The sequence below is a fragment of the Taudactylus pleione genome, unplaced genomic scaffold, assembly GCF_031769625.1.
Source record: "Taudactylus pleione unplaced genomic scaffold, aTauple2 ptg001928l, whole genome shotgun sequence".
Classification (NCBI taxonomy): Eukaryota; Metazoa; Chordata; class Amphibia; order Anura; family Myobatrachidae; genus Taudactylus; species Taudactylus pleione.
The window spans coordinates 705,112-732,471 of NW_028286325.1; the positions used below are offsets into that span (position 1 = coordinate 705,112).

The 27,360-nt window shown below is 47.0% G+C and overlaps 1 protein-coding gene across 1 annotated transcript in view; it reads right to left on the bottom strand.

Moving 5' to 3' along the window:
• The window catches only part of LOC148436173 (caspase-8-like), a 141,320-nt gene that overhangs the window by 87,075 nt on the left and 26,885 nt on the right, over nt 1-27,360 (bottom strand). Inside the window, exon 2 of the mRNA XM_088465250.1 lies at nt 8,919-9,243. Coding sequence (XP_088321376.1) covers nt 8,919-9,223 — 305 coding nt within the window. The 5' untranslated portion in view covers nt 9,224-9,243. The remainder of the gene's footprint in view (nt 1-8,918; nt 9,244-27,360) is intronic.

Below are 27,360 nucleotides of genomic sequence, written 5' to 3' on the forward strand. Positions count from 1 at the left end.
CCGAGTAGAATCTGCTGTCACTGTGCTTGGACAGAGAGATCAGCCTGTGTGTACAACTGAGAGATAACCATCGAGTCAGGGTCTGCTTGTTAGCTGGCCATCCTCGTTGGTGAAAACCATATAATACAAAAAGAGCATCTGACTTGGTATGCTCCACATTCATTTCGGAGAGCACGAACTACATCCATCAGAGGATCCACCTACAGAAAAATCTGGAGCCTGAAAAGCTGGAACAATTTCTTCATTCACATGAAAACGGGACACTACCTTAGGAAGAAGAACAGCTTTATCCTGGTGAAAAATCAAAAATGGGGAGCGACAAGAAAGCGCTGCCAAATCAGAGACTCTGCGAGCAAAAGAAATAGCGAGGATAAAAAGTGTCTTCACTGTCAACCACTTCAAATCCACAGAGTCCAGAGGTTCAAATGGGGGAGCTTGTAACCCGTTAAGAACCAAAGACAAATTCCACGGTGCTACCGGTGGCAGGGTTGTCTTAACAGCAGTGTGGGCCCTGGGCACAGCAATGCACTGGGGCCCCTACCCACCCATTCACGGGGAAAAAATGTAAATGGTTAATAAAATTAAACCCTCCTGCATGCCCATCAGACCTCCCACACATGCAGAGAGACTCTGTCTGACTGGTCTGAAGCCGACAGATGAAGTGAAACTGGGACTGAGGTGAGTACTAGTCACCGGGGGGGATGGGGTGGGGGAGGTTAGATCAGAATACAGTGCACCGGCGGCCAGCTTATAAAAATATCACAAATTTACCAACTGGCCGCGGCTGCAGTGGGGTGGGTTGGCGGGGCCCCTACAAGCTTCGGGCCCTTGGGCAACTGCCCAACAAGCCCAATGGAAGAGATGGCCCAGTCTGGTGGAACAAAAGGAGGCTGAACTCGCAGAACTCCTTGGAAAAATATTCTAACATCTGGTAATGAGGCAATCTTCCTCTGGAACCAGACTGACACTCTTAAAGTGGACAAGCGGAGGCCACGGTCTAAACACGCCCATGGGAACACCATTGACCAAAAGAATGCCAAATTCTGTAATAGATGCGGGCAGAGGCAGGCTTCAGTGCCCTAATCATCGTTTGAATTACAGAACTGGAAAAACCTTTCGCTCTTAGGATGGAAGAGTCAAGAGTGATGCCGTCAAAGACAGGCGAGGTAAATCCGGATGCCGGCAGGGACCCTGCGTTAGCAGATCCTGCCATAGAGGAAGAGGATACGGACTGTCTATTGGCAGATTCAGTATGTCGGTGAAACAATGATATCTGGGCCAAGCCTGAGCCACCCGTATTACTGTTCCACCTTCCTGCTTGAATTTCCTGAGGACTCTTGGGAGGAGGGAAATCGGAGAAAAGAGATATGCCAGCTTGAAGTCCCATCTTATTGCCAGTGAGTCCACGAAGGCTGCTGATGGGTCTCTGGACCTGGGCCCGTACCCAGGGACCTTGTGGTTGTGACGTGACGCCGTGAGATCTCTCTCTGGTAGACCCGATTTATTTACCAGGAGATGAAACAGTCCCAGATGGAGAGACCATTCTCTGGCTTGTATGTCCTGGTGACTTAGGAAGTCTGCTTCCCAATTGAGTACTCCCAGTCAGAATATTGCCAAGATGGCCAAAAGATGATGTTCAAATCAGAATCCTTGTCACTTCTTTCATGGCTGCGCAACTTCTTGTGCCTCCCTGATGATTGAGGTAGGCCACTGTTGTCGCATTATCGGACTGGATCTGGACCTGCTTGCCCTGGAGCAGGTCCTATGCCATGACAAGTGCTTTGTATACTGCTTGCAGTTCCAGAATGTTTATTGGCAGATGACTTTCCTAATTTGTCCATCTTCCCAGAAAGGTGTTATGACCGGTCACTGCCCCCTATCCGTGAAGACTGGCATTTGTGGAGAGAAGCACCCAATTTGGAATCCAGAATGGGCGCCCTTTGTTCAGATGGTCGTTTCTCAGCCAACACAGGAGGGAGTGATGAACCTTTGGAGTGAGAATGATCCTTTGGGACCTTATTAGATGATACTGTCCATTTCTATTGGAGAGTCCTGCAATGGAACTGAGCATACCCCACCAAGTCGAAGGTGGATACCATTGATTCCAGCATTGCTATCAGAATGGATACTCTTCGCTTGCCTAGCAGCTTGCGTATTCGCAACGATAGGGCCACAATCTTGTCCTCTGGCAGAAACACTGTCTGTGCCCAAGAATCCAGAAGAGCTCCCAGATGTATCATCTGCTGTGTTGGAGAGAGTGATAATTTCTTCCAATTGATGATCCAGCCTTGCTTTTGTAAGCAGGCTATGGTCAGATGAAGATGGTTTTGTAAAACAACCGGAGTCCGTGCCATTATCAGACGGTCATCCAGATATGGCAGAATTCTGACTCCCTGACGCCTGAGAGAGGCCATCATGACTGCCAATATTTTGATAAATACCCGTGGAGCCGTAGATAGGCCAAAGGGTAGAGCCTGAAATTAGTAATGTTGCTGAAGGACAGCAAGCCGTAAAAATTGTTGGTGGGATGGTATAATAGGAACATGTAGATATGTATCCTGAATGGGATCGGTATGTAATACCGCCGGACCTGAGTCTGGAAGTCAAATCTTGACGCCGGCAGACCGGCAACAGAAGATCCCGACAGGGTAAGTAATTTAACCATACCTAACCCTCCCCCCCTAACCCTAACCCTCCTTTTAGGGGTGCCTAACCCTAATCTCCCCCCCCTAGTGCCTAAACCTAACCTACCCCCTAGTGCCTAACCCTAACCTCCCCCCAGGGGTGCCTAAACCTAACCCCCCTCCCCGCACCCTAAACCTAACCCTCCCGGGGGATGCCTAACCCTAACCCCCCCTTCCCCTAGCCTGACTCTAACCCTCCTAGGGGTTGCCTAACCCTAAGTCCCCCCTGATAGCCCTCATCTTAACCCTCCCCCCCGCACGGCTGTCCGCTTCCGCCTCCCGGCTTACCTTCATTCAGTATGCCGGGCGTCAGGATTTCGGCGGGTGGATGATAGGTGTCGGGATTTCGGATGACAAATCCCCACCTGATGGGGGGTTTTCCTGTGGGGGTTAATGAGTGTTTTTTGTTACTGTGGTGGGTGTTACTCCATGAATTCTTGCACAGTGAGCCAGTGGGCAGTTACAGTTATATATAACCTTCGGACACAAGTGGAGATGTGACTGAGTAACGTTGCGTGTACTCGGCTCTGGATTATGTGCAGCCCCATTGTGCTCATTACATTAACTCCACCTGTGTAAGGAATTAGTTTATCATTTGTGTAAATGTAAATACCCCTCGGGCTGAGGTCTTACAGGATGGCAGGAGGCTTGAACTACTGCGGCAGCAATGGAAGATAATGTACATGGGCAGTGTCGGTCTGGGGCATAAAGGGCCCACCGGGGGAATGCAGTACTAGGAGCCCATGCTTAAGGGGTGTGGTCATCCACCAGAGAGGGTGTGGTCAGCAACCAGAGGGGGTGTGGTCAGCAACCAGAGGGGGTGTGGTCATCCACCAGAGGGGGTGTGGTCAGCCACCACAGTTGCTTGGCTCACCACTAGGCAAATATTGGTGTAGTTTCTATAGAAGAAAACAAGGAACCGATGTGTTTCAGTGGTCCTGCTACACACGGTAACTGACCCTCTACTAGAGTAACAGTGTACAATTCAGTGCACAGTCTGGAACAAGGATTCCCCACTATACATAGACAGTAAAAAGGTTGACAATGTCTTTATAGACACCATGGGCGAGATGCACTAACAGAGTGCTCCACTTACTGCCGGATACCGCAATTGTACAGATCGCATATGCACTAACATATGCAATCAGCAGCACAAAGGACAACTCTTCTGATAAGAGCTGTCCTTTGCAATCTCTCCTGCACAGTGGACTTCTGGGTTTATGACCCGGGAGTCCATCTGCGCATGTGCAGACTGACGCGGTGGCCGCGGGGCATGCTGGGAGGGATCCGATTGGGTCCCTCATAGCAGCGCGATGCGGTAGAAGCCCATAGGCTTCTATAGGGCAACGCCAGCAAAAGCTGGCGTTACCCTCTGCATCGGAGCCCGTCGGGCAGCTGATTGATGCATACGGAAAATGGTGTAAACGGGGATTTTACCACATTTTCCGTTTAGTGCATCCCGGCCCAGATGTTGCACAGTCGATAGGTCGATTGGAACAAATGGTCGACAGGGACAAAAGGTTGACACACTAAAGGTCGACTTGTAAGATGGTCGACAGCTACAAATGGTCGACACAAAAATGGTTCACACAAGATTTTTCTTGTATTTTAGGGGTTAGGCACTTACCCCAACGGTTAGGGTTAGGCACCAGGAGGGAGGGTTAGGCACTAGAAGGGACGGTTAGGGTTAGACACCAGGAGGGAGGGTTAGGGTTAGGCACTTACCGGAGGGTTAGGGTTAGGCACTAGAAGGGACTGTTGGGGTCAGGGACCTACCCAGATGGTTAGGGTTCGGCACCAGGAGGGAGGATTAGGGTTAGGCACTTACTGGAGGGTTAGGATTAAGCACTAGAAGGAATGGTAAGGGTCAGGCATCTACCCCAATGCTTAGGGTTAGGCACCAGGAGGGAGGGTTAGGGTTAGGCACCAGGAGGGAGGGTTAGGCACCAAGGTTAGGGTTATGGTGAAGATTAGGGCTAGAAAAAAAAAATGTCGACCATTTTGTGGAAACCATTTTTTTGTGCCGACTTTTTGACCATGTCGACCATTTATACATGTAGACCTTATTACATGTCGACCTTTAGTGTGTCGACCTTTTGTCCCAGTCCGATTGACTATCTAACATCTGTTGTCTATCTAGACACTGTCAACGTTTTTACTGTCTATCTGTTAATCCTCACCCTGGAACATGACTCCTAAAGGAGGGGTTGGGGCCCCCAGGCAGTGAGGCCCCCTGGGGATTTCCCTTGTACCTCTGTCCGACCCTGCACATAAGTCAGCAATCTCCAAGGTGTCCCACAAAAGGCCCTTTTATGGAGGGTTGCAAGGGAAAGGTTGGCCGCTGATCCCATTGATATAGGGCTGGTTCTTAGATGCAGTCAGAAGATGTTTCCAGTAGACTCCTATCCCCCTGTAAGTGCACCCCGGCTGCCTTAATAAGCCCCAACCCTCTGGGACAGCTCATGTATGAGGCCACATTGAGCACTGAGTTGTAGGATTAGCTCATATATGGCCAACTTTAGTTCAGTACATTTATGGAACGTAAGGTGTGGCTAAAAAAAGGAATAAAAATATATAAAAGAAATAAAAATAAAATATAAAAAAAAACCTCCAACCAACAAAATAAATAAACTGTTTGAAAGTATTAGTTGTGCTAATTATTATTATTGTCTGAAAGGACATTTCAGTTCATTATCCTAACAGTATAGGCAGAAAGTACGATAGTAATATGGCCCAACTTAGGGGCGTGCTTGGCTTGGCTGGCAAGAGGAGCAGACGTACATCACATCCGCTCCAGTGACCTTGCCACTATTGAGGTGATATTTAGGGGTTTCCCCATCCTTAATGCACCTTTATTGCCACTCGGACAGCCACCCTACTCGCTGACTCACTCCTGCTGGTTCTGGACACTCGTGCTGCTGTGATCCCGGTTGGGGCCTATATTTGGCTGAATCCGTGGCCTCAATTAGTGACATCTCGCCGCTACACCCAGCTGGACATTACCATTGGAGATCTAGGTCCTCTCCTTCACTTCACCATCGGCGCTGGCCTCTGGCTCTCTTGCCTGGCCAGAGTGACGGTTCTCTGAACCTGGAGACAGGGCTTCACCCGCCATTTTGGATCCGAATACAGCCCTAAAAACGCCTGATGTATTGTGGCGCCTTCTCCCAGCTGACTGTGTCCCCTGTGGAGGTTTCCTTTGTGAATTCCTTGCTGTCCCTCTGTATGCTGGGCCCTGTTGTGAGGCTATACTGGTCTGCTTCTACTGGTAGGAGGTAGCGGCCATATTATAACTCCCTCACTGTGCTGTGTTACCAGTTCTACACTGGAATTTATAACACCTACATTTTTTTTTTCCACCTGATGTGATCCCAGTACCAGTGCTTCTCTCAAAAGTGTTATACCTCATAAAAAATTCCACATATAATATCCTTCTCCTGCATCCTCCATTTTGTGTGGTGTCGGCAGCCATTTTGCCTCCTTGCTCAGCAAGATACTCAGCAGCTGTCTGCTCGGATTCCTCCTTACTAAGTCCTGCAGTCTACTCCAGCTACTCAGAAAATATATAGGAGGTGAGCGGCTCCCCATTCTACGCCCCAAGACTAACCTCTGTAATCCTGTAATACCGATATACTGAAATCTCCCTGTAAGGACAATCCACCACAAGTCGTATCACCATTACTGTCCCCTCATACTAGCAGCTTGGTCTGCCGAAGAGCCACGCATCTGTTCACCCAGAGGGCACGCTAGTCGTATCCCTGATTTATCTGAACTCTTCATTAATATTAGATAAGCCGCTTTCAGAAATATTTCAATACAATTAGGTGGCATATATTCTCTTCATTTACTTACATAAAGAGACAATTTATTCATTTTCTCATCTCCATATTTCTTCTTTCAAGTCTTATAATTGGCCATAAAAATTAAAGTGGTTTCAGATCACCATGCCTTTAATTTAAATGAATAAGATGTGTCAACAATATACAAAATGAGAAATATCTCACTACTTTCTCCATAGATGGACATATGTACAACTAACTCTTATTCTATTATATAGCTACTCCCAAATAAGTGTATCTGGCGGTTCAAATAGGATACCTCAATGCTGTCTTACTCACATTACTCATCCCAGAGATACTGCATTTTAATTGAGTGCTATTTACTGTGATGAAGAAACTTCCTGTTCTAGAAGATCAACTTTGTCAAACACACGACACCCCCCCGAATATAAACGCCCTCTACAACCTATTTCCCCTTTCCATCTCCCTGGTGTTGATATTTCTACTTTATTGCTACACTCCACTACTAATACGTGTATCCCACAACTTCAAGGTATCAATGCGTTGGTTTGTCAGAATTGTCTGAAAAGTGCAAAGAGCTCCAGAACATTATGAAATGTCAGACGCAGAGTAGGACGGAGAGAGACTGGCGCTCTGAGAAACAGCAACATAATGAGATTGGTGGAATCCCCCCTCTCATAGTATGGGAAGACACCCTTTAACCAGTTTTACTCATAAGGAAGGTCTATGGACTTCATTCAGAGTCGGTCGTTGCGGCCGCACAGTCGTATAGGAAAAGGGGCCGGATGTGCAAATGATGCACACGCATGTTGCGTCCCTAAGGTCGGATCGTTAGCTGGCCGACCAAGGGGTGGATGCGGTCGGACCTCTAAAAATACGCCCACATCTCATACGCATTACACGTCATCTCCGGCTATATAAGGATTAATCGCGAGAGTCGGAAACAATCGGAACTGGTCGTAGAGCTAAAGGTTGACCTGACCCTCTCTTAAGCTCTATGATCATGTCAGTGTACAAACCTCCCATGTCACGTGTGCCATGACACTACTTTGTTAATTATGCACTCCCATAAAACGCCGTTCGCATAATTAGGCACGCCTGCGTTCGGATCTCCACTCCCCCGTTTTCAAGCACCTTCCCCTGTTACCACCCACAAACGCCGCAATCTGTCACTCAAACTACCGACCTGGCTGTGTTCAAGGAGAGAGAAATTTCTGATCGTAGCGGCTAGTTTGCGCATGCGCATTGCGAACTGTACGCATGCGCAGTTTAGCGAACATCGGCTGCGTACGACCGTGCGGCCGCTTCGACCGACTCTGAATGAGGTCCTATATGTGGGCAAAGCAACCATATAGAAAGCCAATCAGAGAGAGCCTTTAACTCCAATGCCAGTGACCAGGCCTTGAGAAAATCAGAGAGAATTGGTCCCCTCTTGAAGGAAGGACAACCCAGAGGTGTGAGTCTAGGCCCGATATTGCAGAACCAAATAAAAGCTGTCAGCATGCCACCTGCAGGCAACGCTATGTCAGCCAGTGCAAAGAAAGTTATGAGCAAAGTCATCTGGTTCCATGTGCAACGTGGTTTTGGGTTCATAAAGCGTGATGACACCCAGAATCATATATATATATATATATATATATATATATATATATATATAATTAGTGATAATTAGTTTTGAACTCACTGCCAGTTCAAAGTACCGTTCGGAGGTGTTCATTATACCTATTTAATTATACCTCTTCATTATACCTCATTCATTATACCTCATTTATTATACCTCATTCATTATACTCCTTGCCTAAAGTATCACTTCCGAAAAGCTGCTCTTTTTGCGGAGTCAGCTTTTCGGAATTGTGATACTTTTTACAGTTATATACTCTTGTTATTATTACCCAGCACTGCCTGGGTAATAACAAGAGTATAAACCAATCACCAGTCCCTCTAATGATAATCAATAGCAGCTGCACAAAGGCACGTACAACCAGACCCTGGCTGTCAACTTACTTCAGACCCAGATTGCCCTGCAGCCTCCCGGTGTCTCAGTCGCTCAGCAACAGACTGGACCAGCGACCCATGCGGCAGTGTGACGCTGCGTCCCGGTTGCCAAGCAACAGCAGAAACCCACTGGAGTGATGAGCCACGCTGGCGACTCATAACATCACCATGGTAAAATGGAACCACATTATATATTGCATGAGTTGTATAAACTTCAATATCAAATATCATAGCATATCTGGGCAAAAAATATTCATAAAATGCAAAAATATCATCTATCGATGTCTATGACGTCCTCTACGTTATCTGTAGATGGAATGATTTTACATTAATAAATGCTTATTGATATACAATTTGAACAGAGGTTTGCTACTGTAACCTTTATATATTGTGATTGCTGTTTTGGAGAACAAATGTATTAGTTACAATGTTGTCTCACCTGTATGGAGAAATGCGTCGGGTACAGTTTGGAAGATCTTTCATTTCCTGCGCTGTAAGCTTCAGTCTCTTCCTTAGGATGTCTCTTCTGCCTATCCTGTATAAGATCTCTTTAAGAAACGATAAGTCGCCCTTTGAAACCAAATCTTTCTTTTGCAGAATTGAGAAGAGCTTTCTGCCATCAGTAATGGTTTCCTTTTCTGCTGTTCTGAGATTGTCCTCGCATAGAAACACCATGGCTTGTAGATCCCTCTGTCCTAGGTCCTCGCTAACGCACAGCAGGAGCGTCTGGATATCTTCATCCATTTCAAGGTGCGATTAATATACTGTAAAAATACATAATATAAGTTTACCTCAAATTAGAAAAAATATATATAACTAGTGGCACTAATAGAGATTTAGTTAAAAAAAAATTTTTTTTATCAAAAATATATATGATCAATCCCAATACATAAACAGCAGTATGTAGATGAGATGAGCTGTGGTTGCTCAACTAGTATAGAAAAAACTCCAAAAAAGACTGTGTTATCACTGTGCTAATTAATAATGCTAAAATCACCAGGGGAGATAAATACTGGGGTTAAAATGACGCATTTCGCCTCTAAACCACCGGAGGCTTTCTCAAAGAGAAGACAACTAGCGCAGAGACGGCTCGCTGCATACCAGCCAGGACTGTTGCCAGATGGAGTAAATCAAACCAGGACGCGGTAATTATCTTGGACTCCACACACATACAGCATAAAACTACAGTGTGTGTAAGCCGCTACTATATCCAACACACACATTAATATAATCTGTGACGGTGTGGATGCATTATAGTATGGCCATATGGTGAGAGCCACCTCTGTATATATAAAAAAAATAACTGGTTTGTGAATACCGATGAGGCACCAAAGAACCAATAATGTGTTTTTAAATATTGAATTGCCGCTGAAGCCAATATTGGATTTTTTATTAGTCATATGGGATACTAAAACCAATGATATGAATGTATCATCATTTTGCTATCATATACATTATATATATACATATATATATATATATGTATAGTATAGTTTGTGATTAAATACATGTTTTTTTACTTTATTTGAGTTCCGACAGATATTTATTTCTGCCACCTCTCAATTAAATGAATGTTATTAATTAGCGCAGTGATGACAGTCTATGTTGGAGTTACCTGACATCAGAGCAGAATTACATCACATTCATGTACAATGTAACTCCGCCTTTAGAATGAAAATAAACAATTGCTGTAAACCTCGCACTGCCTCATAATGCCGTATGTACTGTACAGGGAATATTCCAGTATTACAGGGTAAAGTGACGCACAAGTACTCTGTGTTCTTGTATCACTTTCAATGAAAAAATCTAATTAGTTTAAAGAGGATGCTCCTAACGTGCAGGGAAATAATGTACGTAAGATAGCGCAATCCCATTATAATTGCCACATTGTTTATTCATCTCAAATATCTTATTTCCCCACTTTTTGTACCTAGCACTAAACTCTATCTGCAGTGACATCGGTGCCCTGGGATCCGGTCACATGGCCGACAGTTACCAAGATTCATAATGTCGATATCACAATGATGACGTTAGAATGTCGACGTGCCGCAGCAGATGTGACATTGCCAGGCTGCCCAGCGGCTGGCACCAGACAATGAAGATCTAGCAAGCGCAGAATAATATAGAACAACGAGTGCTCAGCAAATGCAAAAGACTAGATTTTTTTTGTCTTGAGCTAAATGCAGATTGTATTGTATTATTATGAATATAACACCCATTCAGCCTCTTTGTGGGTGACACAATTCAGTGCGATGGTGGATAGAACCGGCAAGGAGTTCCCAGAGCTATTCAATTCACTGCGCTGTTAGGTCCGAGTACAGGATTCCTTCTCGCACCCTCCTAGAGTGTGAGAGGAAATTCGACTTAAGTGCCTTTAGTCGGGGAATGCCGGTTAGCGCGACTAGACACGCAGCTTTAGGTGCAGGAGCCAGGATTCTCCGACTTAAGTGGCTGTAGTTGGAAGTATGTATTTATTTATTATTTATTACCAGTTATTTATACAGCGCACACATATTCCGCAGCGCTTTACAGAGAATATTTGACCATTCACATCTGTCCCTGCCCCAGTGCAGCTTACACTCTATATTCCCTATCACATGCGCACATACATACACACTAGGGGTAATTTTGTTAGCAGCCAATTAACCTACCAGTATATTTTTGAAGTGTGGGAGGAAACCGGAGTACCCGGAGGAAACCCACGCCAAGCACAGGGAGAATATACAAACTCCACACAGTTAGGGCCATGGTGGGAATCAAACCCATGACCTCAGTGCTGTGAGGCAGTAACGCTAACCATTACACCGTCTATGCTGCCCAGTATCAGCGTGGTGGATTGAATAGCTTCGGGGACTCCTCCCTGGGGCGGTTCAGCATTGCGCTGAATTGAATCACCCCCTTTGACATAGGTTTACTTTAGTAGGACAGAGGAGGGCAATAGTGGTTTATTGGAGATTTCAGGATTGGGTGATGGTGACAGAACGTAATAATAACCCTATTATACAAAGTAGTTAATCTCAACAATACACAGACTAAGGCTGGGTACACACTAAGCGACCCGCCAACGCGACGCCCGATGGTACGACGGCCCGATATATCGGCAAGTCAGTACACACTGCACCATCTATTGTACGACCACTCGATATATTGTTCACATGCACCATTCACCTTCCTGGCATGGGCAGCTGGGTCGCTCCGTCGGTCGTGCATACTAAACCATCCAGACGATATGTCGGTCCAATCCGGCATATCGTGAGAGGAATTGTTTAGTATGTACCCAGCATAAGATGCATCTTCTGTGATAGTGTCACAAGCTATCGTAAAGGGTTAGACCACAGGTTCTCAAACTCGCTCCCCATGATCCCAAACAGTGCATGTTTTCCAGGTCTCCTCACAGAATTGCAAGCAAAATAATTAGTTCCACCTGTGGATCTTTTAAAATGTGTCAGTGAGTAATGAGTACACCTGTGCTCCTGCCTGGTGATCTGGAAAACGTGACCTGTGTGGTGCCCTGAGGACCGAGTTTGAGAACCTCTGGGTCAGACAATAGGAGGATATTCAGAGGATAGCGCCTCACTGCCTGGTGTTTCCTCTGATGGTAACGAGGTTTCAGCCTGTTTCTAGATAAGTGAACGAAACTTCAACAATTCATAGTGTAATAACAATCATCCTTTTCTCTGCACTCATTGCACAATATAAAATGTCACACAAGTCCAATCCCAAGTCTTGTCAGACACAGTCGCTGCCCCTCCTGGTAAAGAACCCTCGCCATACACTGTAGGATCACAGCAAGCGGGCGCTGATAGTGAAGTACTGATAGAAAATTATAACATATATATTCTGCGTACATAATAAAAATATAATAATTGCTTATCTGAATTATCCTTAATGTTGGTGCCGCCTCTTGGAACCAATCTTATTTCTCCTGAATTTGCACCAAAACAGGTTTATTTTATCCACATAAATGACTAAACCTATAAAATTAATTTCATGTGCACTAATGTTGTTAGATAATTGTATATTAAACTGTTTGCTACTGGTATGGGTAAAAAACAAACCTCAAATGATACCCTTCCATCTTTCCAAACAGAGATGATTGTCGCTATAGCTATGCCATTCCATATAATGATATTCTCTATAAATTCATGATTTCTCCACACCCAATCCTCCCAAATACCGCACATGCCGTTGCAAAATGTCCTGCTTGAAAAACTGACACATAGCAGAAAAAAAATACTTTTATTAAAATAAATTAATTAAATTTAATTTATTTTAAACCCATTCATATGTTCATTGTGACCAGATGGCCTCAGCCTCCACTCCTAATAATAGATTTGGGTTTCGACCCCACTGGATCTTGGGGTATCAGGGATTTCCGCTTACCGTCAATATCCTCCTGCCACTGACCCCGCCCACGGCGCAGTGGGTGTGTAAAGATGCTGCCATCACCAAACTCCTTCAATCAATGTTTGGAACCGATTCTTATGTACAACCAGGTTCCTACCCCAGGCACCTGCTACCGCTTTTGCTGCATATGTGTAACCCTGGTTAGGGTTACGGAGATATATTACATATATATATATAATTCATATATACAATTGAAACAGGTATATATTTTCATTCATCTATTTACAGCAAAATGCCGTTTATGAGGTAAATGTTAAATATACTGTAGGGATAGATGTGATGTGATGTATATATAAGTAAATATGTGGAAATGTATGTACCCTGTGCATGTTAGATATCTATGATGTCAGTGGACTTTGGTGCTTCATGCTGCAAATATACATTTCACAGACATTGGTGATAGTTGCAGAAGGGGGTGGAGTAATATAGGTGGGAGTGAATTGGTTCCTGTCAGGAAAAGAGGATCCGGTGAGGGGGAGGATATATAACAGCTGTTAGCAGCAGCTGAGAGGCAGTCTGCAGGTCCCTCCCACCAGTGCATGCTCTCCTGTGACCCGGGCAGCCAGTGAGCGGCTATATGCTGCTGGGTGCAGGGGGACAGAGCCGGAGAGGGAGCCCAGCCAGAGCTGGGGAAGAAGGTGGGACTGCGGCACCCACCCTGTCTACCTGATGATGCCAGAGAGGTGGCGTCGCGGGAGGTGGACCTGGCAGCGTGAGTGGAAGTGGCTAGGAGCCATGCAGGAAGTCCCGGCGTCAGCCACCACGTCAGTGGGGAGGCAGATCTGGAAGTTCCGGCTACTGTCCACTGACAGGAGGGCTGCCTGCTTGGTGGCAGGCTATGGCAGAGCCGGGGGAGAGAGAGACACAGCAGCAGCGGTGGTCCCGGCAGCAGAGCAGTGCAGAGGGTCCGGTGGTGAGCAGAGGCTGTAAGTGGGCGAAGCTACAGCACATCCCCACAGCTTAGAGGCTGTATCCCAGGAGGAGGGGCGCATGTACAGTTGGGGAGGTGGAGCGGCAGTGGCTGTATCCGGTGGTCAGCGGTAGTTCCCTGCAGCACATCCCCGCAGCTTAGAGGCTGTATCGCAGGAGGAGGGGCGCGTGTACAGTTGGGGAGGTGGAGCGGCAGTGGCTGTATCTGGTGGTCAGCGGTAGTTCCCTGCAGGACAGCCCAGCAGCTTAGAGGCTGTATCCCAGGAGGAGGGGCGCATGTACAGTTGGGGAGGTGGAGCGGCAGTGGCTGTATCCGGTGGTCACCGGTAGTTCCCTGCAGGACAGCCCAGCAGCTTAGAGGCTGTATCCCAGGAGGAGGGGCGCGTGTACAGTTGGGGAGGTAGAGCGGCAGTGGCTGTATCCGGTGGTCAGCGGTAGTTCCCTGCAGTACATCCCCGCAGCTTAGAGGCTGTATCCCAGGTGGAGGGGCGCGTGTACAGTTGGGGAGGTGGAGCGGCAGTGGCTGTATCCGGTGGTCAGTGGTAGTTCCCTGCAGTACATCCCCGCAGCTTAGAGGCTGTATCCCAGGAGGAGGGGCGCAGCTACAGTTGGGGAGGTGGAGCAGCAGTGGCTGTATCCGGTGGTCAGCGGTAGTTCCCTGCAGCACATCCCAGCAGCTTAGGGGCTGTATCCCAGGAGGAGGGGCGCGTGTACAGTTGGGGAGGTGGAGCGGCAGTGGCTGTATCTGGTGGTCAGCGGTAGTTCCCTGCAGGACAGCCCAGCAGCTTAGAGGCTGTATCCCAGGAGGAGGGGTGCGAGTACAGATGGAGAGGTGGAGCGGCAGTGGCTGTATCCGGTGGTCAGTGGTAGTTCCCTGCAGGACAGCCCAGCAGCTTAGAGGCTGTATCCCAGGAGGAGGGGTGCGAGTACAGTTGGGGAGGTGGAGCGGCAGTGGCTGTATCCGGTGGTCAGCGGTAGTTCCCTGCAGGACAGCCCAGCAGCAGTAATACAGAGGTGGTCTGCAGTTAGCAGAAAGGGGCCAGGGGTTTCTCTGCGGATGGGAAGGTCACTGATTGACAAGTTAGCAGTGGCAGCAGCGCCCTCCTAACAGTGAGTAACTATATACACTGCACTCACCTCGTATCTAGCTGACCGGCCCTCACCAGAAGGTGGGCAGCTGCCTTATAAGGAAAGTGCTGGGGGAGGAAATAGACTTTACTGTTACCATCTGCATAGGAGCAGAAAGAAAGCAAAAATTCCTGTTGAAGGGAAAGGAAGACTCAGGCACAGAGAATAAGGGGGTACACCGACGTTACAGCAGTCACTTGCCTCATCTGGGGTCATATTTATCCTTTGGAGGCATTAGACTGTCATCTGGATAAACTAAACGTGGATGGTATAATGCAAATGTGAATTTAGGAGGTAACTATGTGGTATCTAGTGTTATGCTTTGTTCTCATTGGAAACAATATTCTAAGTAACCACTTATTGCTATTACTGCTGGTCACTGACTGACTGTAACAGACAATAATACATAGTTGGCTGCAGTGGACACAGACTTCTAATTTATACATACCAAGGAGGGTAACAGACAATCCTAGCGCTCTCGCAGAGAGAACGGCTTACCAGCCCATTTATATATATATATATATATATATATACATATATATATATACCAACTGAAAGTTAAAGTACATTATTTATGTATAACAAATCTTATAAGCTGTAAAACATATGTGAAGCTCGGTGGCTCACACCGGTAGTTATATTGTTGTTCATGAGAAGGGATCACACATTATAGTTTTAAGTGCAAAAGGAGAAAAAGAGGTTGATGTAAAGCAAATTATTAGTATGTTATTGGTGCAAACTCATTCGAATATATTCATTGTAAATTGTAGCAATGTAAAGGTTATAACTTAAATACTGTTCTTAAAATAATTAAGAATAAGAAAGATGTTTACAGATGAATAACTTGGAGAGTTTATTTACATGAGAACATTTCCGGTTTCAACTCTCATCACATTACAATATATTTTAACCATTGGGTTTTCCCAAGTAGATCCACATAAACCATAAGTACTTGGGTGGAGGCACTGACATTGGGGATGTACACCACTTAGAGGAATGCTAAGGGTGGGTACATTAGGAGTAACAAAGGCGGTAGTAACCTGGTGACCCTTTAGTGATAAAAGGGGGGTTACATATGCGTTAATGAGCTGCTGCCGCACCTCCTGGTTTGTGTCAGCTGATTCTTCCTGATTCCTCGCAATGGACCAGGCCCTGCACGGTAACTGGCAGAGGGCTGGAGCTTGAAGGCACCTGGGCTCATTCTAGAACAGCAAGAGAACGGAATAGCGTTTAGTACTATTCTGTTGATCGCAGGACTCGGATGCAGTCGTAGTCAGGCGGAGATGTTTATTGCTCAATAGTCTTGAAAAAGACCCTTCCCCTCAGCTTTAAGGGGTTACAGCATACAGAGATGTTACAGCCGTTCACAAAGATACACACATACAGGGCTCACAGTCCCTCTTTTCTTACACACAATATCACAGGGGGGTAAATCCGCCCTGTGTTCCTCTCAACCAATCAGGCTGTCTCACATAACATAAATAACCACATCTAAAAGGTGCATACACACACAACGATTTTTTGAACGATTATCGTTAAACGATATTGTTTAACGATAATTGTTTGAAAAAATCGTTCACTTTCTGAGTCAAACAATGAACGATTATCGTTCATGCGCGTTCACGTTTGTAGTTTGTAGTTCAGTCAGACTTGTCAACTGAACGATTTTCATTAAGGGAATATGCAAAAATCGTTTGTAGTTCATAAAAATTGTTCATTACACTTTACAAAATCTGACAGATAATCTGACAGAAAATCGTTCATAAAAATCGTTCATAAAATCGTTGGTAACAAAATCGTTGTGTGTGTGTGTGCAGCTATTACATCTAAGGAGTTACCCAACTTCCTCCGTTCTAATCTACCACCTGAAAGCAGCTGCTTCCTAAACACAAACTGATTTATCCTCCAGTCTCCTAACACAGGAAATGGTAACTTACATTCATCCTGCCCAATACAAGTATCAATCAGGTTTTAGAAAGTGCCACAAAATAGGAGATTCGGACAAACAACAATTGTCTTCTCTCCATACCGGCTGGGACATGTTACACCCAGGCACACACGGACAATCCTTACTTTGCATTTCATACCTTTAAAACACAATGGGCTCTATTTACTACAATCCGCATATTGAATGCGGATTGTAGTGTGATATTACCGAATTCAGGTAATATCACAGGGATTTACTATAAATCCCTTGCAAGGACAGAGCTTGCGATAAAGCTCTGTCCCTGCGGATCCCATCCGCACTCTAGTCGCGGTATTTTCGGAAAAAATACCACGACTAAGAGCCCGCGCATGCGCCGACCGACCACCGCTACTACCCCCCCACCGACACTAAGCCCCGCCCCCCGGCGCTAAGCCCCGCCCCCGCGATCGCGGACCCCCGCGACCCCCCCCCCCCACGACCCCCCCTCCCTTCATTACACTTACCTGCATCCTCCTGGCCTCCGGTGGTCTTCTCCAGGCTTCCCGATCAGGTGATCTCCCATACTGCACTGGGGCCCGATCACCTGATGACCGGGCCCCAGTGCACTGTGGGAGACCAGCTGACCGGAGAGGAGCCATCACCGGAGGCCCGATCACCGGTCCCTGGATTCAGGTAAGTGAAAAAAAAAATGTTTAATTTTTTTTTTCTTTTTTTTACAGCAATCAGCTTGCGGTCTGCTTAGACCACATAGCTGATTACTGGTACCGGCTCCCGCCTCTGCTCTCCCCGTTAGAGCAGAGTGGGAGCCCGGTAACCGGGGGAGACCCTGGATAACGCCACCTCCAGGTGGCGTTATTATCACAGGGCTTCCCCCGGTATTTTTTTACCATTTATTTTTAGTAACTTGCACACAGATCACATTTCCCATTACAATTATAGGAAATGCGATCTGCTTTACTAAAAATAAGTGATACTGGGGGTTGGAGTAGAATTTTACTAATTCTACTCCAATTGCCCTGTAATAACTACAGGTGATACTAAAATAATGTGAAAAGGGTGTGAAAACACAAAACAGCTTTTATCACTTTATTTTAGTAAAAATAATGTTAATAAATAGAGCCCTATACCTTCCTCATAAGTGCATAGTCTGTACATTCACACATGTCATAGACCACTAAATATACTCCGCTTTATACACCAATGTATTGCAGATCAGCTGCAGTGCTTTATGGCAATATATATATTTTTATGCAGCTTATTATATACCATGTGCAGTGTTTGTGCTTTTAAACTGTGTCCTCACTGGGACTTTAAGTCTTTCAGTGCTGGTGGTACTGGGTGCTGCTCTCCCAGTCCCCCAGCCAGGGGCGTATCTGTAATGGGTGCAGTGTGTGTGGTGTATACGGGCCCCCGGGTCCAGGGCAGGGTTGCCTAGCCTCCTAATAAATGGGTGCAGCTCCCGGCCCCCCAGAAAGGCAGGCAAGCCGCCCGATTGCCGCCGATCCCCCCCACGAATTCCTGTTAAACCCCCGCAGTGGGGGAGGCCGGTGCCGCGATTCACGCTAAATCGCGTAATTTTGGCCCCGCCCCCTGCTTCACAATGCCTGTTTTGTCAGTATTGTGTAGTGGGGGCGGGGCCAAAATTACGCGACCGTGTGGCCCCACCCCCTGCCATGCCTGCAAATGACATCTGCCTGCCCAGCCACCCCCCCTTTTGCTGGCCACGCCCCCTGCCCTGCCGATCTGGCTGCTCCCTCCCGGAAGGAGTAGCCAGATAGTCGGCAAGTATGGTCCAGGGGGGCCCATACCGCACACCCATATTATCTATAACTTACCTCTCCGAGGTCCCACGTCGGGTCTCTCAGCGCTGTTCAAAATGATGGAAAATGGCCACCGCTGACATTTTTCCTGCATTTTGCACATGGCCGCGCCATTTTACCGGCAATCTGCGCATGCGCAGTAGACTCTGGGTCCACTGCCAGCCACCTAGGTGGGAGGAGGGGGCCCGTGATGGGGGATGCACACAGGCCCCCTCCTCTCTAAAGACGCCCCTGCCCCCAGCACTCTGCAGTACAACAAGTGCCTCTCCTAGGCCTGCAATCTGGAACTGCTGGGGCTCTCCTAATTACCTGGCCACAGCACTGAGGGTCCGGGGAGCTGGCTCTCCCTGTCCCCCAGCATGTAGCCACACTCTACCCACACCCACCAAAAGGGTCCGGGCTATGGAAAAACACGTTAAAGATACATTTAACACTCGGCGCCCAGCGCTGGCTACACATTCACAATGGCTGCCTAGCATCATTCTGTATATATCAAAACTGGTGTCGCAGCGGCTGCTGATTGCCTGGCGGGGTGCCTTCTGACATTTTACACGTGGGGTCTCCCGTCAGAAGCCGGGTAGATGTCTATGTGACAACACATAGACGGCTACAGTCTGCTGTGCTCGGGACTTACCGGGGATGCTACGGAGACCAGCGGAGGTGAGTATAGGATCTTTGTACACAGGTACTCCCATAGGGGACTGATCACCTGGCAGCAGGTAAGGATGTGTGTGCATGAAATAAACATACTTTTTACGAAATGGGATTGAAATGCCGCTGGTTCAAATCCCGACAGCAGATGCCCGACAGGATCAAGATCCCAACAGGGGCAGGTAAGTACCCTAACCTCCCCTGTCCCCCCCAAACCCTAACCCTTAGCGGTGCCTAACCCTAATCTCCCCCTTAGTGCCTAACCATAACCTACCCCCAGGGGTGCCTAACCCCCCTTACCGCTCCTTAAAAATAACCTTCCCAGGGGGGTGCCTAACCCTAATCTCACCCCCAAACCTAACCCTAACCCCGCTAGACTCCCTAATCCTAACCCTCCCACCCCGAGGCTAACGCTAAGGGTCCCCGGACTAGTTCGGGATGGCGTCCTCGGCGTTCCAGCATCAGAATTAGGATAGGCGTCTGTATTTCAACACCTATCATAAATCCCTAGCCGGGATTCCGCTGTCGGGATTGAGACTACATATGACTACATCCCCTTTTTACGGTGTGTGTGTGTACCGTGTTTTTTTTACTTTTTTTTTATAGTGGGAGTACGAGTAGCGGCCACCTGCTGGCACTTGTAGTTCCACAAGTGCCAAAGCGCAGGCATGCTGTCACCTGTAGTTCCACTGTAAAAGCCAATAGTTTCTAATTTTTGACACTACTATTACCCCCGTCCCCAACGCTCCAGTGGTGTGAGGAAGAGCCCCGAGCTTCAGACTAAGCCTGGGGTGCTCGGGAGAGGGAAAACCCCTTTATTGGGTGGGGTCCCCACCTTCCCTGAGATCCCCGGGTTTTACTGATTGGCTTGGGGTGTTAATACTTTGGCCGAGAAGACCCGGTGATAGGTTCCCATGGCTGTGGCATTACACCCCGGCCAGAATTTGAGTCCAGTGCTGGTTTTAAAAATAGGGGGACCCCTACGCTATTTTTAAAACCAAATATATAAACTCACACATATACACAGCCCTCCCCTCTAATGCTCATATATACACAGCCCTCCCCGCTAATGCTCACACATATACACAGTCCTCCCCTCTAACTCTCACATATACATAGCCCTCCCCTCTAATGCTCACACATATACACAGCCCTCCCCTCTAATGCTCACATATACACAGCCCTCTCCTCTAATGCTCATATATACACAGCTCTCTCCTCTAATGCTCACACATATACACAGCCCTCCCCTCTAATGCTCATATATACACAGCTCTCTCCTCTAACTCTCACATATACACAGCTCTCTCCTCTAATGCTCATATATACACAGCTCTCTCCTCTAATGCTCATACATATACATAGCTCTCTCCTCTAATGCTCATATATACACAGCTCTCTCCTCTAACTCTCACATATACACAGCTCTCTCCTCTAATGCTCATATATACACAGTCCTCCCCGCTAATGCTCATTTATACACAGCTCTCTCCTCTAATGCTCATACATATACATAGCCCTCCCCTCTAATGCTCACATATATACACAGCTCTCTCCTGTAACTCTCATATATACACAGCTCTCTCCTCTAATGCTCACATATATACACAGCTCTCTCCTCTAACTCTCACATATATACACAGCCCTCCCCTCTAACTCTCACATATACACATAGCCCTCCCCACTAATGGTCATTTATACACAGCTCTCTCCTCTAATGCTCATACATATACATAGCCCTCCCCTCTAATGCTCATATATACACAGCTCTCTCCTCTAATGCTCATACATATACATAGCCCTCCCCTCTAATGCTCATAAATACACAGCTCTCTCCTCTAATGCTCACACATATACACAGCCCTCGCCTCTAACTCTCACATATACACAGCCCTCCCCTCTAACTCTCACATATACACAGCCCTCCCCTCTAAAGCTCACACATATACACAGCCCTCCCCTCTAATGCTCACATATACACAGCCCTCCCCTCTAATGCTCACACATATACACAGCCCTCCCCTCTAATGCTCACATATACACAGCCCTCCCCTCTAATGCTCACACACATGCACAGAACTCCCCTCTAACTCTCACATATAAACAGCCCTGCCCTCTAATGCTCACACATATACACAGCCCTCCCCTCTAATGCTCACACATATAGACAGCCCTCCCCTCTAATGCTCACACATATACACAGCCCTCCCCTCTAATGCTCACACATATAGACAGCCCTCCCCTCTAATGCTCACACATATACACAGCCCTCCCCTCTAATTCTCATATATACACAGCTCTCTCCTCTAATGCTCATATATACACAGCTCTCTCCTCTAATGCTCACACATATACACAGCCCTCCCCTCTAATGCTCACACATACACAGCCCTCCCCTCTAATGCTCACACATATAGACAGCCCTCCCCTCTAATGCTCATACATATACACAGCCCTCTCCTCTAATGCTTACACATATACACAGCCCTCCCCTCTAATGCTCACACATATACACAGCCCTCCCCTCTATTGCTCACATATACACAGCCCTCCCCTCTAATGCTCACACATATACAGAGCCCTCCCCTCTAATGCTCACACATACATGCTCACACATATACAGAGCCCTCCCCTCTAATGCTCACATATACACAGCCCTCCCCTCTAACTCTCACATATACACAGCCCTCCCCTCTAACTCTCACATATACAAAGCCCTCCCCTCTAATGCTCATACATATACACAGCCCTCCCCTCTAATGCTCACAGATACACAGCCCTCCCCTCTAATGCTCACACATATGCACACCCCCTCCCCTCTAATGCTCACACATATACACAGCCCTCCCCTCTAATGCTCACACATATACACAGCCCTACCCTCTAATGCTCACTAATATACACAGCCCTACTCTCTAATGCTCACACATATACACAGCCCTCCCCTCTAATGCTCACACATATACACACCCCTCCCCTCTAATGCTCACACATATACACAGCCCTCCCCTCTAATGCTCACACATATACACAGCCCTCCCCTTTAATGCTCACACATATACACAGCCCTCCCCTCTAACTCTCACATATACACAGCCCTCCCCTCTAATGCTCACATATACACAGCCCTCTCCTCTAATGCTCATATATACACAGCTCTCTCCTCTAATGCTCACACATATACACAGCCCAGCCCTCTAACTCTCACATATATACACAGCTCTCTCCTCGAATGCTCATATATACACAGCCCTCCCCCTCTAACTCTCACATATATACACAGCTCTCTCCTCTAATGCTCATATATACACAGCTCTCTCCTCTAATGCTCACACATATACACAGCCCTCCCCTCTAACTCTCACATATACACAGCTCTCTCCGCTAATGCTCATATATACATAGCTCTCTCCTCTAATGCTCACACATATACACAGCCCTCCCCTCTAATGCTCACACATATACACAGCCCTCCCCTCTAATGCTCACACATATAGAGAGCCCTCCCCTCTAATGCTCACACATATACACAGCCCTCCCCCTCTAATTCTCATATATACACAGCTCTCTCCTCTAATGCTCATATATACACAGCTCTCTCCTCTAATGCTCACACATATACACAGCCCTCCCCTCTAATGCTCACATATACACAGCCCTCCCCACTAATGCTCACACATATACACAGTCCTCCCCTCTAATGCTCACACATATACACAGCCCTCCCCCTCTAATGCTCACATATACACAGCCCCTCCCCTTTAATGCTCACACATATACACAGCCCTCCCCTCTAACTCTCACATATACACAGCCCTCCCCTCTAATGCTCACATATACACAGCCCTCTCCTCTAATGCTCATATATACACAGCTCTCTCCTCTAATACTCACACATATACACAGCCCTGCCCTCTAACTCTCACATATATACACAGCTCTCTCCTCGAATGCTCATATATACAAAGCCCTCCCCTCTAACTCTCACATATACACAGTCCTCCCCCGCTAATGCTCATTTATACACAGCTCTCTCCTCTAATGCTCACATATATACACAGCTCTCTCCTCTAACTCTCACATATACACAGTCCTCCCCGCTAATGCTCATTTATACACAGCTCTCTCCTCTAATGCTCATACATATACACAGCCCTCCCCTCTAATGCTCATATATACACAGCTCTCTCCTCTAATGCTCACACATATACACAGCCCTCCCCTCTAACTCTCACATATACACATAGCCCTCCCCTCTAATGCTCACATATACACAGCCCTCTCCTCTAATGCTCATATATACACAGCTCTCTCCTCTAATGCTCACACATATACACAGCCCTCCCCTCTAATGCTCACACATATACACAGCCCTCCCCTCTAACTCTCACACATATACACAGCCCTCCCCTTTAATGCTCAAACGTATACGCAGCCTTCCCCTCTAATGCTCACACGTATACACAGCCCTCCCCTCTAATGCTCACACGTATACACAGCCCTCCCCTCTAATGCTCACACATACATGCTCACACATATACACAGCCCTCCCCTCTAATGCTCACATATACACAGCTCTCTCCTCTAATGCTCATATATACACAGCTCTCTCCTCTAATGCTCACACATATACAAAGCCCTCCCCTCTAACTCTCACATATACACAGCTCTCTCCTCTAATGCTCACATATATACACAGTTCTCTCCTCTAATGCTCACACAAATACACAGCCCTCCCCTCTAATGCTCATATATACACAGCTCTCTCCTCTAATGCTCATATATACACAGCCCTCCCCTCTAACTCTCACATATACACAGCCCTCCCCTCTAACTCTCACATATACACAGCCCTCCCCACTAATGCTCACACATATACACAGCTCTCTCCTCTAACGCTCACATATACACAGCTCTCTCCTCTAACTCTCACATATACACAGCTCTCCCCTCTAAATCTCACATATACACAGCCCTCGCCTCTAACTCTCACATATACACAGCCCTCCCCTCTAATGCTCACACATATACACAGCCCTCCCCTCTAATGCTCACACATATACACAGCCCTCCCCTCTAAGGCTCACACATATACACAGCCCTCCCCTCTAATGCACATACATACACACAGCCCTCCCCTCTAATGCTCATACATATACACTGCCCTCCCCTCTAATGCTCATACACATACACAGCCCTCCCCTCTAAAGCTCACACATATACGCAGCCCTCCCCTCTAATGCTCACATATACACAGCCCTCCCCTCTAATGCTCACACATATACACAGCCCTCCCTTCTAATGCTCACATATACACAGCCCTCCCCTCTAATGCTCACACACATGCACAGAACTCCCCTCTAACTCTCACATATAAACAGCCCTGCCCTCTAATGCTCACACATATACACAGCCCTCCCCTTTAATGCTCACACATATAGACAGCCCTCCCCTCTAATGCTCAGACATATACACAGCCCTCCCTTATAATTCTCATATATACACAGCTCTCTCCTCTAATGCTCATATATAAACAGCTCTCTCCTCTAATGCTCACACATATACACAGCCCTCCCCATTAATGCTCACACATATACACAGCCCTCCCCTCTAATGCTCACACATATACACAGCCCTCCCCACTAATGCTCACACGTATACACAGCCCTACCCTCTAATGCTCACACGTATATACAGCCTTCCCCTCTAATGCTCACACGTATACACAGCCCTCCCCTCTAATGCTCACACATATAAACAGCCCTCCCCTCTAATGCTCACACATACATGCTCACACATAAACAGAGCCCTCCCCTCTAATGCTCACACATATACACACCCCTCCCCTCTAATGCTCACATATACACAGCCCTCCCCTCTAACTCTCACATATACAAAGCACTCCCCTCTAATGCTCATACATATACACAGCCCTCCCCTCTAATGCTCACATATACACAGCCCTCCCCTCTAATGCTCACACATATGCACACCCCTCCCCTCTAATGCTCACACATATACACAGCCCTCCCCTCTAATGCTCACACATATACACAGCCCTCCCCTCTAATGCTCACTAATATACACAGCCCTACTCTCTAATGCTCACACATATACACAGCCCTCCCCTTTAATGCTCACACATATACACAGCCCTCCCCTCTAATGCTCACACATATACACAGCCCTCCCCTCTAATGCTCATACACATACACAGCCCTCCCCTCTAATTCTCACACATATACACAGCCCTCCCCTCTAATGCTCACATATACACAGCCCTCCCCTCTAATGCTGACACATATACACAGCCCTCCCCTCTAATGCTCACATATACACAGCCCGCCCCTCTAACTCCCACATATACACAGCCCTCCCCTCTAATGCTCACATATACACAGCCCTCCCCTCTAATTCTCATATATACACAGCTCTCTCCTCTAATGCTTATATATACACAGCTCTCTCCTCTAAGGCTCACACATATACACAGCAATCCCCTCTAAGGCTCACACATATACACAGCCCTCCCCTCTAATGCTCACACATATACACAGCCCTCACCACTAATGCTCACATGTATACACAGCCCTCCCCTCTAATGCTCAAACGTATACGCAGCCTTCCCCTCTAATGCTCACACGTATACACAGCCCTCCCCTCTAATGCTCACACATATACACAGCCCTCCCCTCTAATGCTCACACATACATGCTCACACATATACACAGCCCTCCCCTCTAATGCTCATATATACACAGCTCTCTCCTCTAATGCTCACACATATACACAGCCCTCCCCTCTAATGCTCACATATACACAGCCCTCCCCACTAATGCTCACACATATACACAGCCCTCCCCTCTAATGCTCACACATATACACAGCCCTCCCCTATAATGCTCACATATACACAGCCCTCCCCTTTAATGCTCACACATATACACAGCCCTCCCCTCTAACTCTCACATATACACAGCCCTCCCCTCTAATGCTCACATATACACAGCCCTCTCCTCTAATGCTCATATATACACAGCTCTCTCCTCTAATGCTCACACATATACACAGCCCTGCCCTCTAACTCTCACATATATATACAGCTCTCTCCTCGAATGCTCATATATACACAGCCCTCCCCTCTAACTCTCACATATATACACAGCTCTCTCCTCTAATGCTCATATATACACAGCTCTCTCCTCTAATGCTCCTCTCAGGCTCACACATATACACAGCAATCCCCTCTAATGCTCACACATATACACAGCCCTCACCTTTAATGCTCAAACGTATACGCAGCCTTCCCCTCTAATGCTCACACGTATACACAGCCCTCCCCTCTAATGCTCACACATATACACAGCCCTCCCCTCTAATGCTCACACATACATGCTCACACATATACACAGCCCTCCCCTCTAATGCTCACATATACACAGCCCTCTCCTCTAATGCTCATATATACACAGCTCTCTCCTCTAATGCTCACACATATACACAGCCCTGCCCTCCCCTCTAACTCTCACACATATACACAGCCCTCCCCTTTAATGCTCAAACGTATACGCAGCCTTCCCCTCTAATGCTCACACGTATACACAGCCCTCCCCTCTAATGCTCACACATATACACAGCCCTCCCCTCTAATGCTCACACATACATGCTCACACATATACACAGCCCTCCCCTCTAATGCTCACATATACACAGCTCTCTCCTCTAATGCTCATATATACACAGCTCTCTCCTCTAATGCTCACACATATACAAAGCCCTCCCCTCTAACTCTCACATATACACAGCTCTCTCCTCTAATGCTCACATATATACACAGCTCTCTCCTCTAACTCTCACATATATACACAGCTCTCTCCTCGAATGCTCATATATACACAGCCCTCCCCTCTAACTCTCACATATATACACAGCTCTCTCCTCTAATGCTCATATATACACAGCTCTCTCCTCTAATGCTCATATATACACAGCTCTCTCCTCTAACTCTCACATATACA